Source organism: Corella eumyota, chromosome 6 (genome assembly GCF_963082875.1).
Source record: "Corella eumyota chromosome 6, kaCorEumy4.1, whole genome shotgun sequence".
NCBI classification, from domain to species: domain Eukaryota; kingdom Metazoa; phylum Chordata; class Ascidiacea; order Phlebobranchia; family Corellidae; genus Corella; species Corella eumyota.
In genome coordinates, this window is record NC_137495.1 from 1,152,517 (window position 1) to 1,169,548 (window position 17,032).

The 17,032-nt window shown below is 31.1% G+C and overlaps 2 protein-coding genes across 2 annotated transcripts; one reads left to right on the forward strand and one right to left on the reverse strand.

The window, feature by feature from the left end:
* Nucleotides 1–162: 162 nt before the first annotated feature.
* Nucleotides 163–3,771, reverse strand: LOC145755240 (uncharacterized). Its single transcript, XM_082571466.1, has 7 exons — nucleotides 3,546–3,771; nucleotides 3,426–3,475; nucleotides 2,956–3,057; nucleotides 2,696–2,887; nucleotides 2,155–2,283; nucleotides 1,155–1,258; nucleotides 163–454 (listed from the first exon to the last, which is right to left on the reverse strand). Exons 1-7 carry the CDS (start codon nucleotides 3,601–3,603, stop codon nucleotides 325–327), a joined length of 765 nt encoding a protein of 254 aa, XP_082427592.1. The 5' UTR covers nucleotides 3,604–3,771; the 3' UTR covers nucleotides 163–324.
* Nucleotides 3,772–5,866: 2,095 nt separating this feature from the next.
* On the forward strand, nucleotides 5,867–13,015 carry LOC145755279 (uncharacterized). The gene is made up of 11 exons (XM_082571503.1): nucleotides 5,867–6,110; nucleotides 7,275–7,582; nucleotides 7,888–8,070; nucleotides 8,355–8,429; nucleotides 9,311–9,523; nucleotides 9,681–9,703; nucleotides 9,858–10,040; nucleotides 11,574–11,732; nucleotides 11,967–12,075; nucleotides 12,428–12,564; nucleotides 12,736–13,015. The coding sequence occupies exons 1-11, from the start codon at nucleotides 5,867–5,869 to the stop codon at nucleotides 13,013–13,015; spliced, it is 1,914 nt and encodes a 637-aa protein (XP_082427629.1).
* Nucleotides 13,016–17,032: the final 4,017 nt, after the last annotated feature.

A 17,032-nucleotide genomic window follows, 5' to 3' on the forward strand; every position in this document is an offset into this window, starting at 1 on the left:
TACTAAATTGTAAGTGTAATATAAAATATTGATCTAATGGTAAAACTAAGACTCCTGTCTATAAGTTTAACCACAACTTAAGAAAATTAAATAAAAACTCTTTTAACTGCGAATTCAAACTTAAATAATAAGCATTAAAAAATTAAAAATTGACATTTTTTTGGTACAAATTTGAATGTATATTGTATTCATGTTAGGTTAATATATGCAAACAATAAATGTAGCATTTTGTTGGGTGTTAATATGTTAGTAGATCTCTACTAATAAAAAAAACTATAATAAAAAACTAAATGTTTAGAAGTACCATGCATGCTTTTGGATGTTTTAAAGTAAGAGAATAAGTAACATTGTTAGGAAGAATGGGAAGATTGACAAATGAATTTGTTTTGCAGATTTGTTGAATCGGTTGCACAAATTTCCCTCACAACATTGCTCGCAAGAGGTCCCTCCAGAGCTGCAAAATTTCAAACGTAAATATTAATGTTATAGTTAAGCAGATAATGGCATCAAATTACGAGCCGAGAGGTTTAGGGTTCGAGTTGCTTTAATGTCACACTATTCAGACTACGAGCAAAAAGGTTTCAGGTATGAGCCGCACCAATGCCACATTATTCGCCCTTATGCCTAACGTTTACATATAGCTTAAACACGTCACAACAGCACATCTTTCCCCAACGAACTATCGAAATGTATTAACTTAAGATGATATAAAAAAAACTAATTAAAAATTACAATCATGGGATTAAGTTACAGGCAGCGTGGTAAGAACACTTGCTACATCACACATGAGGTCGTGGGTTTAATCCCCACTGATCTCATGCTGTAGCGTCCCTTAGTAAGGCGCTATAAACGGTACGGACTCTTGCTGAGCCAGCACTTAAATCAGCAGCATAATTACTGGGCAATTATAATCTATAATATCCCAAACTACCACAGGCAACTCGAGGCTGGGTTGGAGTAACTGATGTTACTCTATGTTTAAATCGCGCATTCGACTTTCCCACATCGAGGATAAAAATATATACAAAAAAATGGTTACTGTCCAAACGTCTTAAGTTCAACTCCCACAAATCCCACTTTTATTCACCGTTTAAAAAGTTTTGGATAAAAGGTTCCAATGTAAATTAATTTACAATAACAGTTAAGGTTCATACTTCGTTGAACAAACTTCTTCTAAGTTGTCCTCGTTACAAGTTCTTAGTTGACAACCTCTTGTATAAATATAATTATTACTTTCACTTGTTCTCATTCGCTGGGTCTAAAAATATTTCGAGAATTAGAAAGTTAGAGGTATACAGATTAGATTAGTGACGTTTTACCGAATAAACATTTGACCGAAAACAATATGCCTTAATACACCATTTTATTAAATAGACTTTTGACTAAAAACCACACGCTTTAATTGGGTAAAATTTTAAAGAAAAATTAGAAATGCGCAATTCAAATTACTGTTTATGGTCTCATAGCGCCCAGTAGCGGTTGGTAAAATTTAAAGAGAAAATAAGAAATGCGCAATTAAAATTATTGTTTGTGGCATCATAACGCCCAGTAGCGGTTGGTAAAATCTCTTAAAAAAATTGGATTAATTACGGTAATCCAAATTATTGTTTATGGCCTCATAGCGCCCAGTAGCGGTTGGTAAAATTAAAAAACAAAAATAGAGATGCGCAATTAAAATTATTGTTTGTGGTCTCATAGCGCCCAGTAGCGGTTGGTAAAATTAAAAAACAAAAATGGAAACGCGCAATTAAAATTATTGTTTGTGGTCTCATAGCGCCCAGTAGCGGTTGGTAAAATTTAAAAAAAAAACGGAATTGACCAAGGCAATCCAAGTTATTTGATAAAGGTCTCATAACGCCCAGTAGCGGTTGGTAAAATTTCTAGAAAAATTAAATTAATTACGGCAATCCAAATTATTGTTCACGGCCTCATAGCGCCCAGTAGCGGTTAGTAAAATTCAAAAACAAAAATTGGAAATGCGCAATTCAAATTACTGTTTTTGGTCTTATAGCGCCCAGTAGCGGTTAGTAAAATTCAAAAACAAAAATGGAGATGCGCAATTAAAATTATTGTTTGTGGCCTCATAACGCCGAGGTAGCGGTTAGCAAAATTAAAAAAAAAATTGAATTAATTACGGCAAAAAATGTTTATTACCCAACAATCAGAGCCAGATATAAGACATTGTTCCGCATAAGTTGTTGTTAATTCAAGTTCATTGTTACAAACACTTTCCATTGTTCCGTCACAAGCTACACAAGTTTGTAGAGATGAGTCGGGCTCAAACTTAAAAAAAATGTTAAGATTTTAACCAGATTTTTAAGCAACATTTAATATTGAATATGAAGATTTTTTTGCAAATTTTTATTCTCAATATGAAAAGGTCGACTTTATGACCTAAACATAGAGTAACATCAGTTATCCCGACCCAGTTTCGAGTTGCCTGTGGCAGTTTGGAATATTATAGATTATAATTGTCCGATAATTAAGTTGCTGATTAAGTGCTGGCTCAGCAGGAGTTCGTACCGTTTATAGCGCTTTACTCAAGGGCGCTACAGCATGAGAGCAGTGGGGATCGAACCCACGACCTCATGTGGTGTAGGAAGTGTTCTTACCACTACTCCATTCTGCAGTATATGTAATTCTTTTAGTATTTTAGTAAATTTAAAATATTAATTAAATTTAATTAATTAATTACTTCTAACAATCCAGAATTACAATACAATCCATTGAAACAACATTTCGCACAAACTTTCTCCCGAACCCCGTTCCTCTCTATGACGTAACAAAACTCTTTGTTTTGATTGTGATTGTTACAAAACACACCCTGTCTGATTTCGGGAGGTTGGACACAAGTTCTAGAATATTCTCCGTTTTCGCTTCGCAGAGTCTAAGTTATTATTTTTATTTGAAAACAAATTTTTTTAAATTTTTTTTACAGAAATTCATTTTTTTTACCCAACATGCGATCCTGGGTCCACTACATTCTACTGAACTGTGGGTTCCTCGTTCTTGTATGACGTCACAATCATTTCCAGAACACGTAAAACATTGAAGTGTCTAAAATAATTAAAAAAGAATATTTTAAAAAATCGGTTTATTATTATATCGGTATATTTAAATCCAATATGACGTCACAAGAGCTTTGGAATTGAAGTGTTACGTGATAATGGTGCGTTTGTTAAACACGACAATTAGTTAACATAACAATGGATTTTGGATTGTTCCGTTTAGGTTTAAATAATGGAAAATTGTTGTTTTAGAATTTTATTGTTTCGGTCAAGTTGTTTGTCTTTGTTTTGTGACGTCATAAGTAGTACGGGATACAAGCATTTCAATATTGTTTAATTTAATAATAATAATCGAAAAAGTCAGGTTTTTAGAAATTTCAAAAATATAATGACGTCATCAATGAATGACGTATTTACCGTGTTTGACGTAGGAGGGTTGGGGTCAACCGGATACAAGAACTGAGCTTCTAAAAATAAAGTTTTACAAAATGTTAAAGTTAATTTAAACTAAGTTAATATAATAAGTATTAAACTCACCTGATCTCATATTTAATAATAACATAACAACACACAACACTGCATGAATCGATGTCATTTTAAAAACCTTTAATATACTTTGTTTACTGTTATAATCTTATTCTTAAAAAATTAATAAGAAATAAAAAACGATATTTTTAATATTTTTTAGGTGATATTCACTGCTTATAAATTATGTTTTTTTGTTAACATAGTCTGCTTAATAAACATTCTGTAGGCTGCTTTATTTTCGTACAAAAATCCTTTTTAATAGCCTATGTCTGGTTTTAAAAAACGTAAATTTTCCTATTTGTTCCAACTATGACAAACGAAAATCTGAATTAAAATTCTATTTTGGGTGAAACTTTGAATATCTACCCAAGCAGAAAGTTGTTGTCACGATATAAAAAGGGAAAATTGGAAAAAAAAATTTCTTTTTATAAGGTCATATAAAAAAAGGGGCTTTCTTAAGACGATTTTGCTTTAAAATGCCCGCGTAAGGGGAAATGTAATGCCCATGTAAGTATTTTATATCGATACACGAAGCACAAATAAACTTTAAAAATACGCAAAAATATAGTTACGTTAAAGTTTAAAAATGCCTGAGTTGTTAATTTTAGGCATGCAAAGCCGTAGCCTTCGCACCCACAAAAAAATCAAAAACACCAAAGTAATATACTTAAGAAAAATATAACTCCGTACTTTAAACACGCTAAGGTATCATGGATATAGTTAATTAAAAATTGTTAAATTATATACAAATAGCCAGAGCGTTCCGTAAGTATTTAAAAGTGAATCGCACGCGCAAATGGACTTGAAAAGACCCTAAATAAAAAAAATTTACAATTTTAAACATGTCAAAATAGAAATTTTACCGATATTTTAACAGTATAGACATATTTGTCTTACACAAAGTTTATTAAATTTAACGCACAACCATAAAGTTTCTGTGAGAATTGATACAGAACAATTCGCAAGCAAATTTCAACTTAAAAGCTCAAAATAAAATATTTTATAATACGAAATTGTATAGCCTAAATACGCCAAATTCAATATTTTAATAGTAGTTTTACAGTACATCAAAGTCATGGTCGCCAATGCCCAAATTTATCAAATTTTGACTCGTAATTTTAAGAAAAAATTCAAGCAACTTAAAGTGCCCAAATATGGCCTAAAAAGCGGCAAAGTATTCGCCCCAATCAAGTTACTTGAGTACGAAGAAGCGGTTAAAATGTGGAAGATTACTTTCCATTGTCTTGAACGTTACAAGGCACTTGAACCAACGAACCAGCACTTTATAACATATCAACACCAGTTTAAAAGCTGTGTTGTTTGGTATAACATGTTTCAGATGATAAAAGTTGAAAAAAATTGTAAACAGAAATTAAAATCGTTAGGCTTTTATATTTAAAGCTAGTTTGAAGGAAAGTTAATTTGTAAAAGTAAAAAAGTTAACGAAATTGTAAATAAGGGTTACATCTTCACCCTTATATTATATATTACTACCTGTTTTAAAAGTACTTTAAAATTTTTTAGCGAAGATGTAAATTTTCGAACCAAAAATACGAAACAGATATATAATCGTAATTAGTTTTCTAGCAAAGGCAAAATTTAAAAAAAACGAAGAAACTCCTAATTTTTAAGAAACTCCTAATCATCACAGAACTAATTTAAACATTTTTTAATATTATTTAATCGAATTTAATGGTCGAATACTTTTTCAGGATAATTAGTTTATACAATCCCTTATTAGAACCGGATTTAATTAATCAGATTATACTAAATAAATTTAATTAGATTGTCATAATAATTTCCGCATCTGCAAATCGTCTTTCTAAAATGCGCAAAAATAAACATTTAAAGAATAATTAACACCAACTATTATACAAAGTATATCTATATATAGCACATCTAATAATAGAGTTAGCAAAATTAAAAGTAGCAGTGTTTCTATTAGCCTTGAACTTATGGTTTTATTAAGAATACTTTAGTTTTAAATGTGCTAGGAAAGTGCTTTTAATTAAGCCACAGACACCAAAATTAAAGACTTAACTTAATAAGAGACCAAATTAACATTTATATAAAATAAGTCGGTTTTTACAACCTATAAAAATAGGTTTACTATCTGACATTTAGCGTCAATATTTTCAAAGACTTTATTTATAAAAATAATCGAAAATTTCGCGCATTTGTTTAGAATTAAAAAAATCCTGGATTAAGCAAAAATCGAAATAATTTTCACTGCATTTGATGGCAACGACAACAAGTGGCTTTCAACGGCGATCGAGGACCATTTCAACACATTTTAACTCGTATACAAAAAAGGGAAATTCGACCTCTTCATGGAAAATAACGGCTCAGTTAAAACGCAGTGTCCTAGGTGTGAGTTGTCGTTAGTAAATGGTGGAACCGAAGTAAAGGAGACCCAAACTAAACAAGATTCGGATATTTCGAACGGTAAAAAGTTATACAAATGGAAAAATGAATTGACTGGTCTATGTGCTTGTAATAAGAAAAAGCAACAGAATAAGGATAATAAAGAAGCAACCAAAGCAAAGGAAAATAAATTAACAACAATATCTGAAGGTAATAGAAATTTAATTCTTTTTAAAACCCCATATTTTATTCCTTATAAGATAACTAAACACCTTTTTATACCAGTAGACTAGAATATAGACGCAAAACGTTGCTTAAATTCATGTGCATATTATGACAACATTAGAAAATATTAAATTTGACACAGCTAAATTAAATTTTTATAGAACAACCACTATTATTGTTTACTAAATTCGTTTTTAAGTTTAAATCACAGTTTTACAATGCCACAAGTAAGTATTTATACTAACAACAAGTACTTGTGAAAAAAACATAAAACAAACAAGTTTTAAACAATCTGTTCATACCAACAATTTATCGATTTACACTCAACTTTATTTTAATTAATACTTGAACTAAAACCACAATTTATAAAGGTAAATTTACTTAATGCTAATCAATATAAACAATATAAAACATCCTAGTTAAGTAAGCAACTAAATTGGAGACGTGGAATTTGTGAAAATAGAAAATAAAGGAAGCCAAAAAAGAGGTAGAATCTTAAAAATATAAAAAATTCGTTGACTGTTTATTTATATTTAGGTCAAAATTATTTTAAAAATTTAATTCCATTACCTAGAATAGGGTTGGGGTAAGCATGGGGGTTATAAAAAATGTCTATATTTCGGTATTTGGTTTACCATCAAACGACAGCATCTTTAAATAAACAGCCAACGGAATTTCCGCGTTTTCCGCGTATTATAATTTAAGATTCCGCCTGTCCCTGTTTTTATTTTATTTTGTGGAGTTCTAATAATAAACGCAAAAAGCTTTAATTTACTTTTTTATAAACGTTTAAACCTCGCTATTTAAACTCTAAACCCAAATTAAAGATTATCTTACTCACAATCCAACAACGTAAGTAGCAATTTTAAAAGATTAAGCTCAATATAAAATATATACCATTTTACTTTATTATAGTTATTTAACAAATAGGGGATAACATATAAACTATAATAAAGAGTAATATAAACTAACAGTAATACTAAACAATAAATATAAAAACATTCAACTTATTTTAAAACTTATAAACATATAAGTAGTATCACAGTAATGTGACTGTTAAAAATTTAAAGTTTAAAATCAAAGATAAGTCTAAATATAATCATTTTTTTTTGAATTTTAAACTAAATTAAAAAAATGTTTTTATTTAAGGTGAATTTGAAACTGAAAATTCGAACAAACCAGCAAAAAATGACGTCACAATCTCAAACAAGATCTTGCCTTTAAAGAAAAGTTACACATTACCTAACCATTTAAACGGGACACCAGGACTTACTCGAAACCAGAAGCATTTATTCAAAGGAAAAATGGAAATTTTACACGAAGATTCTGACCAAGTTCCTCCTATTGTGTTAGGGGAATCACCCGCTCATGTTAAGACACTGGGCAACGATAGGCCGCCTAAGAGGATTTCATTAAAACAAGACACCCCGCTACCCCAGCTAAGCAATAACCATCAGGTTCGAATTTTTAAAATTTATAAAATATAAAACCTTAATTTAAGGTAATAGGGAAAGAAGAGCGTTTTACAATAACAACTTTTAGTTAACATGATAACTGGTAAATTTACTACAAAATTACGGCAATACCGATAAAAACAAACGACAAAAACTGCATTTTTTTAGAGAATAAAAACCCCAGTTAATTATTCTCAGTAAATTAAGTCAGCCAAACCCCAGGTATTTTATATTAGTTACTTATTACCCCAATATGTTAAGTCAGCTAAAACCCATATAACTATCTCAGCTTTATTTCATTTTTACAGAGGACCAGCCCCCGTTATCTTATCTCAGTATGCCCGAACCATGACGGTCGAAACGGTGGTGAAACATTAGAAGCTGTGTTGTATTGTGCTTTATGTGCACAACCTGTTTGTTATAAATGCGCGTTTGAGAAACATAAGGAACATTCTGTATCACCTGTACCCGTGGCTGCTGAAAGTATAAAGGTGAGAAACTAAGTTTCATTATATATTGTAACTACTAATAAAGAGAGGTCGTATTTAAACGTGTACAACAAAAGACTGAATAAGAGTAATCTTATTAACCCACCCCCTATGCTGTATTTAAGACTAAGTTAAAGTAATATAGTTAAGCCAATTATATAACTTTAACCAATATAATTTAAACAATGTGGCAGGGTAATATTAGTAGGCATAAGGGAATTAAAACTTGGAGATGGGTAACAAATATTCCAAAAGGTTATAAAATCTTAAATTTACAATATTTTCAGATCAACCTAACTGAAAGAAAACGAAAAATTGAAAATACAATTTCCCAAATGAGAACCAAACGGAAAATGGCAGAAGTAAGTGAAATTTAAATAGATAAATGAACAAAATATTAAATAAATAATAAGTTTTTCAATAAACAGATACAAATATGAAATAAATTAAGTATTAGTATAAACCAAAAGACAGCGTTTGGACAAGGTTATTTACGTTTACTAACAAACAAATAACACCTGTACCTAATGTGTCAAAAATATCGAAATTTAAACACTAATATTGATTCAGTAATTTGGCGCGCGTGCCATCGTTGAATCACTTTTACTTTTAAGTGGGCTCTTATGTAGGTTTGAACACACTTATGTTGTTGATTTGTTTACTATCATGTTTGCTGTGGTTTAGGATTGTGTTTGTGTGTGGACAAAGTGTCAAATGCGTGATAACGATGCATAAAGGCCACCTGGTCTTATTAAGATAAATAAATCGTTTTTTTATTATATTTTTTCGATATCATAAAATTGAGTATTTTAAATAAAAAAAATGTTTAGCTATTTATAATAAATTGAAACAACTGTGTATAGACCGATAACGACGCAGCTATCACCCAGTTTTATTGAACTAATTTAATGTTTTACGTTTTTTGTACCATAGCTAAACTTGTTCGGTTCAAATAAAAGATAGATGTATAAACTAACAAAAAAATATGCAGCAATCGATTTTAAATTAACAGACATTTTTACAACGTCAAACATTAATAGTAAAACATACCAAGTGCAATTTATAAGCCTATACACAATAAACAAAACTAACGTTTATGATGCGCAGATACATTATCACGGGCAAGGATTATTTAAGAGTTTTAACCATATTACGACAATTAAAATTTACTATTGACTAGTTTTAATAATTCACCCAAAATCAACATTTTTTCCTCTAAATATATTTCAAATCAAATTGTTAGACCAGCAGCGAGGAATTACTTCAACGAATCCACGCCCAGTTTGAACAAGTCGTCCAAAGATTAAAGAAAAAGGAAGAGGAAGTGACGTCAGAGTTAGATAAACTAAAGCAAAAGAAGATAAATTTAATTTATGGGATCCAGAACCAACAGGAGACCGCTTGGGGACAAATCGACGCCGTTCTTAAAACTGAAGATGATGTCAAAATGTTGGAGGTAGGTCACGTAACCAAGAATTGGTTTAAATTGTAGCCAAACGTCATCAAAAATTAGTTTTTTTCGTTAATGACCAAAAAAGTAGTTTTTTTAGCATAAGTTACCGTTAACTTTTAAGTTCTTGCAAAAAGCTTAAAATTTACTGATTTTTTTACAGGAATATGGTGGACTATCGCTAGTGTAAGTTGTTTTAGTTTCATGTTTTTCTGTTTAAAATTGTGTTAAAATCTTGTACAGTAAAGTTAAAAGCATTTAAAGTGTATTAGTCGTTCATTATTGTGACGCGAAGACACTCTTATATGACGTCACAAATAGAGATTGATTTGAATTTTAGCGACTTCAAAGACGACGTAGCGAAGTCTACGGACAGTCCTTTGTTCCCGAACAATGGACAACGACCAACAATGGACTTAAACGCGGTCCAGGATGAAATAGAGAAGATAAGACTAAGTTGTTCTGGGTTAGATGCGATCGAGGAATCTCCTGAAGTTCATGTCGTTAATGGAATTACTCCAAGGTGATGACGTCATTCTGTTCATAGTTTTTCTGGTTAACCAAGATATAAAATTGCAACTTTTTTGGCTTAAGCTATTTTAAATGCTTTGACCAAGTCTTAAGTCAATACCATTTACAACTGTTATGGCTCTATGTTGAACAAAAACCCAGTCTCAAGTTGTACAAGTTTAAAATATTATTGACCTCATAATATTACCCTAACCCAGTCACCAGTTTAATATATTATTAAACTCATGATATAACCCCAACCCAGTCTCAAGTTGTACAAGTTTAAAATATTTTTGACCTCATTAGATTACCCCAACCCGGTCTCAAGTTGTACAAGTTTAAGATATTATTGACCTCATGATATTACTCCAATTCAGTCTTAAATTTTACAAGTTTAAGATATTATTAACCTCATGATATTACCCCAACCCAGTCTTAAGTTGTACAAGTTTAAGATATTATTAACCCCATCATATTACCCAACCCAGTCCCAAGTTGTACAAGTTTAAGATATTATTGACCTCATAATATTACCCCAACTCGGTCTCAAGTTGTACAAGTTTAAGATATTATTGACCTCATAATATTACCCCAACCCAGTCTCAAGTTGTACAAGTTTAAGATATTATTAACCTCATAATATTACCCCAACCCAGTCTCAAGTTGTACAAGTTTAAGATATTATTGACCTCATAATATTACCCCAACTCGGTCTCAAGTTGTACAAGTTTAAGATATCGTTGACCTCATGATATTACCCCAACTCAGTCCCAAGTTGTACAAGTTTAAGATATTATTGACCTCATAATATTACCCCAACCCAGCCTCAAGTTGTACAAGTTTAAAATATTATTGACCTCATAATATTACCCCAACTCGGTCTCAAGTTGTACAAGTTTAAGATATTATTGACCTCATAATATTACCCCAACTCGGTCTCAAGTTGTACAAGTTTAAGATATTATTGACCTCATGATATTACCCCAACTCAGTCCCAAGTTGTACAAGTTTAAGATATCGTTGACCTCATGATATTACCCCAACCCAGTCTCAAGTTGTACAAGTTTAAAATATTTTTGACCTCATTAGATTACCCCAACCCAGTCTCAAGTTGTACAAGTTTAAAATATTTTTGACCTCATGATATTACCCCAACCCAGTCTCAAGTTGTACAAGTTTAAGATATTATTGACCTCATGATATTACCCCAACCCAGTCTTAAGTTGTAAATTCTTTAAATTTGTAAATTTTTGACCTTTTGACCATAATTTAAATCTCATTACTGACCCTTTGTGTCGCATTTACTACGTAAAGCCCTTTTATTATGACGTCATAATTGTTACTGACCTTTTAAAATCGTATTTTTGCCCTTAAACGAAATTCGAATTTTTAATGAAATTTCTAAGTTGCAATTTTAAGTAATTTAAAACCATTAAGTTTATATAAAAATATCCGGGTCGTATACTTTACAAAGTGGGTGGTAAATTGTATATTAAGTTCGCAATTTTAAAATAACAATTTACAAGAAATTTTATTACATTTACAGAGTGACAAAGAAGCGATTTTCGTTCAAATTAGACCAAAATACCGCTCACTCGGGTCTAAGGGTTGCTTCCAATGCTTTATCGATGGAATTCGTGGGAGTTGAGCGAAACGGTGTGAATTTAAGGAACAGCCACGCGAATGGATCAATATTACCGAATGGGTGAATAAAAATTTTACAAAATTGTGTTTTAATCTAAATACATGCGACACAAAACTTTATAACGAAAGTTATTAAAAATTTTACGTCTTTGTCAGAATTTTGTGTCCGCCATTTTCTTATGTTTCAGCCGCCATTTTTTTAAATTTACATTTTAAAACGAAAGCGACAAATCCTTTTTTCCAATTTAAAAAATAAAAATCAAACTACTCAATAAATATTTGCAAACTTTAACAGAACTAACCCTTACCAATCTAAACAAGGAGTTCAACATTTAAACGGGATTGGAAGTCGATTAAAACGAGCTCAGTTTGCTACAGTACTGGGAGATTCATCAATAACACAAGTAAGTTAATTTTCAAAACTAAAAATATTTAAGATCAACATTATAACCTTGCAATAACTAAAAATATTCCACTTTTGTATATATTGGAGCATAGTATACCTATGTCCAATTTATTCGTCTACGAAATAAATGAAGATGGCAGTTTGTAGTGCACAGGTAAATAATCACTATACGACAATTAAAATCCTGACCATATTACGACAATTAAAATCCTGACCATAGGTATTGACTAAATGCCGACTGTGGGGCGGGTTATCGACTAGTTGTATATCGAAAAAAAAACAACTATCTTTACAGCAAAAAGTACATACCACACTTGCTTATATTTTTACTTATTTTAATATTACATTAGGGCAAGCAATACTGGGAAGTTAGTGTGAACAGAAGTATGGAATATAGACTTGGAGTTTCATACAAACAGATGCAAGGAACCAAAACATTGGCCGACGAACATAATTGCTGGGCCTTGTGTTTAACCTACCCAGACAGGTGAAAACTTAACATTTTTAGCCGATTTACTTTGAAAAGTTAACCCATTTTTTGACGGAAAAAAGATTTTAAAATTTACACCAAATTTACTATAAAACACTGTTCCAATTTTTTGAAATAACATCAAAAACAAAACCAGAGTTAACGTAAAAAAAATATCGTTTTTTACAGGTTTTCAGCGACTCACAAGCACCATAAAGAATACATATTCGTACCAACACATGCTGCAGCTCATACCATTAAAGTTATCAGAATTGGGATATTTTTAGATTACGAACGAGGGGTTTTATCTTTTTATAACGCAAGCACGGCGGCCGAAAAGCGACATTTGTACACATTTCGAACGTTTTTTAACAGACCTATCTGGCCACTTCTATCATTACGACAAGGCAAATTACAGCTTATAACCGGGCTACCAGTACCCAGAAATCTAGTGTGGAAAACTAGATAAAAAAGAACTTTGTAAAATATTAATTGAAGCATTTAAGAATGTTTAAAAATATGTAAAGATGCGCTTTAGTACCTACATACATTTTCACTTTTGTTTTCTTATTTTATACAGTTTACTTTAATTCAGGTTTACGTCCATACTACAAACTATATTTTATATTGTTTAAAAATGTTAAATAAAAGTAAAAAATACAAAAACGACCGAAAACAAAGAAATTCAAAAGACCGATTTAAATGTGTAAAGCAACCGATTTAACTACAAGTTTATTGCAGTTTCCTTAACGTTATTTAAAAGCAACCCTTGTTCAAATTAAAAAAAACAACAGCTGGGTATATTTCTTTTACAACTCTAAAATTATTGTTTACGGTCTCTTAGCGCCCAGTAGCGGTTGGTAAAATTTAAAAACAAAATTTTAAATGCGCAAAGAAAATTATTGTTTGTGGTCTCAGAGCGCCCAGTAGCGGTTAGATAAATTTTCAAAAAAACTGCACTTAACTAAGGCAAACCAAATTAACTGATTATGGCCTCACAACGCCCAGTAGCGGTTGGTAAAATTTAAAAAAAAATTGTAATTAATTAAGGCAATCTAAATTATTGTTTAAGAAACAAAGCGATTGGCCAAGTTTAGATTAGGGTTACTGCTCATAGACAAAGCAATTTACAGCTTATAACCGGCCCACCAGTACCTAAAAGTCTAGCGTGGATAACTAAACAAAAATTTGTAGTATATTAAATAAAGCGTTAACGAATGTTTAGAAATTATAGAACGGCGTTCCGTAGTACCCATACATTTTCACTTTTGTTTTCTTATTTTATATACAGTTTAATTTCATTCAGGTTCACGTCCATACTACAAACTATATTTTATATTGTTTATTAATGTTAAATAAAAACAAAAAAACAAAAAAACGACTGAAAACAAAGAAATTCAAAGGTCCCACTTAATGTCTAAAAGCAAGCAAGTTATTTACATTTTTTCAGTATATTTTATCTGTAACTTAACCCCATATCGGACCGTCAATATCATTATCATTGTTCCCCACTAAATTTTCATTTTTTTGCAAGTTCAATGCAGTTTCTTTAACGTTATTTAAAAGCAAAACTCGTCGTTTAGCGCTGTTAGTTAAACTGCTTAAATCTGAGTTAATGCCAGGTTTAAAAGGTGTTACGTTAAAATCTAAATCCAGAACGATCGGCACAACTTGAATTTTATTTTTCGTGTCTAAAAATTTAAACAAAACTTAGAATATCGAGTAAAAATTCCAAAAGTATATGCGTTTATCTATATTGACAATAAAAGTACCGCGTTTTTGCGTATGCACCTAACTTATGCGCAGTTGCAGATAAAATATATATGAGGCATAAAACTTAGATAAAGCTAGTTAAGCGTTCACTTGGGAAACCTGAATCTTACGCTACAATACGCAACTGCATATGCTGCATTTTCCCTTTTTCTTAAACAATCTCTCGTTTTCTTTAAAGAGAATAATAGAGTGTCCATCAGAATTATTGTTTACGGTCTCAGAGCGCCCAGTAGCGGTTAGTAAAATTTAAAAACAAAATTTTAAATGCGCAATAAAAATTATTGTTTGTGGTCTCAGAGCGCCCACTAGCGGTTAGATAAATTTTCAAAAAAACTGCACTTAACTAAGGCAATCCAAATTAACTGAATATGGCCTCACAACGCCCCGTAGCGGTTGGTAAAATTTTCAAAAAAATTCTAATTAATTAAAGCAATCTAAATTATTGTTTAAGAAACAAAGCGATTGGCAAAATTTAGATTACTGCTCAAAGACAAGGCAAAATACAACTTATAACCGGCCTACCAGTACCTAGAAATCTAGCGTGAATAACTAAATAAAAATATTGTAATATATTAAATAAAGCGTTAAAGAATGTTTCGAAATTATGTAACGGCGTTCCGTAGTACCCATACATTTTCCCTTTTGTTTTCTTATTTTATATACAGTTTACTTTCATTCAGGTTCACGTCCATATTACAAACTATATTTTATATTGTTTATTCATGTTAAATAAAAGTAAAAAATACAAAAACGAGTAAAAAACAAAGAAATTCAAAGGTCCCACTTAACGTCTAAAAGCAAGCAAGTTATTTATATTTTTTCAGTACATTTTATGTTTAACTTAACCCCATATCGGACAGTCAATATCATTATCATTGTTACCCTCTAAATTGCCATTTTTTTGCAAGTTCAATGCAGTTTCTTTAACGTTATTTAAAAGCAAAACTCGTCGTTTAGCGCTGTTAGTTGAACCACTTAAATCTGACTTAATGCCAGGTGTAAAAGGTGTTACGTTAAAATCTAAATCCACAACGGTCGGCACAACTTGAATTTCATTTTCCGTGTCTAAAAATTTAAATAAAACTTAGAATATTGAGTAAAATTTTAAAATGTATGTGTGTTTATCTATATTGGCAATAAAAGTACCGCGTTTTTGCTGAGTAGAATTGATGATATTCCTATTTTCAACCAAATTTGCTCCTTAAAAAGTTAAATACAGCATTAAAAACGGCTACCGTTTAGGCTTGTCAAAATACAAACAACAGCTGCGTACCTAATATTTGTGGAACTTTTGCAAGCGGTGTCCATAGTGGAGTTGGTAAACTGCTCGAAGGTGTACGACTTGCAAGTGAGTTACGCAAATTTACTGGCGTATACGGTACACTCTGTTCTAATACTTGACTAAGCTGGTTTTCTGACGTAATAGTGCTTATTTAACATGATTATTTGACTAAACTGTCTAGAATATCATTTACTGAACTCTCTAATTTACAACTTTTGCAAATTAGGCATAAATATTATAAAACAACATTAAACTGCGTTAAATTAATTATTTTCTGTCTACAAAACATTTAAGTATTGCGCAAGAATTTTAGCTAGTATTTGCCAACATTTAAAGTTATTTACTTAAAACAATTTTACCAAAAAAACGGCCAAAACAAGCGCGTGTTTAGCATAACATACATTACAAAAACTATATAACAACATTATTTACTATTTTAAGACATAAAACTAACTTACGAGGCGTCCCAATGCGTCTTAAATTAGAATTTTGTTCTTGCAAAAGATTTTCGGCTTGCAGCAGCAATGGTGTACTTGGCACATTTTGCATCGGCGATTCAGTCGCTATTGTACGAAATCTAGCCTCTAAGTTCATATTTAACTTAAATATAGTAGACTACAATTAACAAAACACCAAAAGTAATTCTCTAAAACAAATATTGTTTAGTTTTAAAATAGAAAACTGGTTTTAGGCTAAATTTAACGAGTTTTCGAATTGTCGTCTTTTTTTGTTAAATTTTTACACAATGACCGTAACTGCTTTGTGAGAAAAGAACAAAAAAATTAACAGTTGTGACTGATATTCTTTTTAATAATTACAAGAAAAACGCTGTCATTTTTTTGCAAATTAAAGCAAATATTCACCAAACTTTGAACCAATAACTAGAACATTAACGTTTTATAATCCAATTTTTTGAGTTTGAATAATAAACATCATAAAACACTGCATATAACAAGAAAGGTATTGCGAATACAAAGCGAATATTTATTTTGTAAATGAGTTGATTAAACGAAAATGCTTTAGCAAAAATTAAAGCTTTGAAACAGGCTTGGGTGGAATAGGTATTGCTGCAAGCCTTGCATGAGTATGAGGTTCTATAACCACATCTTTAAACGGTCGAAGCCCTGTTTCATCATCCACATAGTCTGCGTATTTAATTTCGTTGATATACTTCACCCCTATGTCCCGAGTATGAAATGACGTTGTTATAACACCAGCTAAATGTTCACAATTCAAAGATTGGGAAAATTTGATATGGGGAATAATTATTTTACCTTAAAAGCCTTGATGGCCAAAGTCCTTGTGCACTGCACTTATACATATATACATTATTTGTTTCGCCTTTAGTTGAGGCAGCATATCCTTCTCTAACAAAGAAACGAAGCGATTGGCAAAATTTAGATTAGGGTCACTGCTTCTCACAGTTGGAAC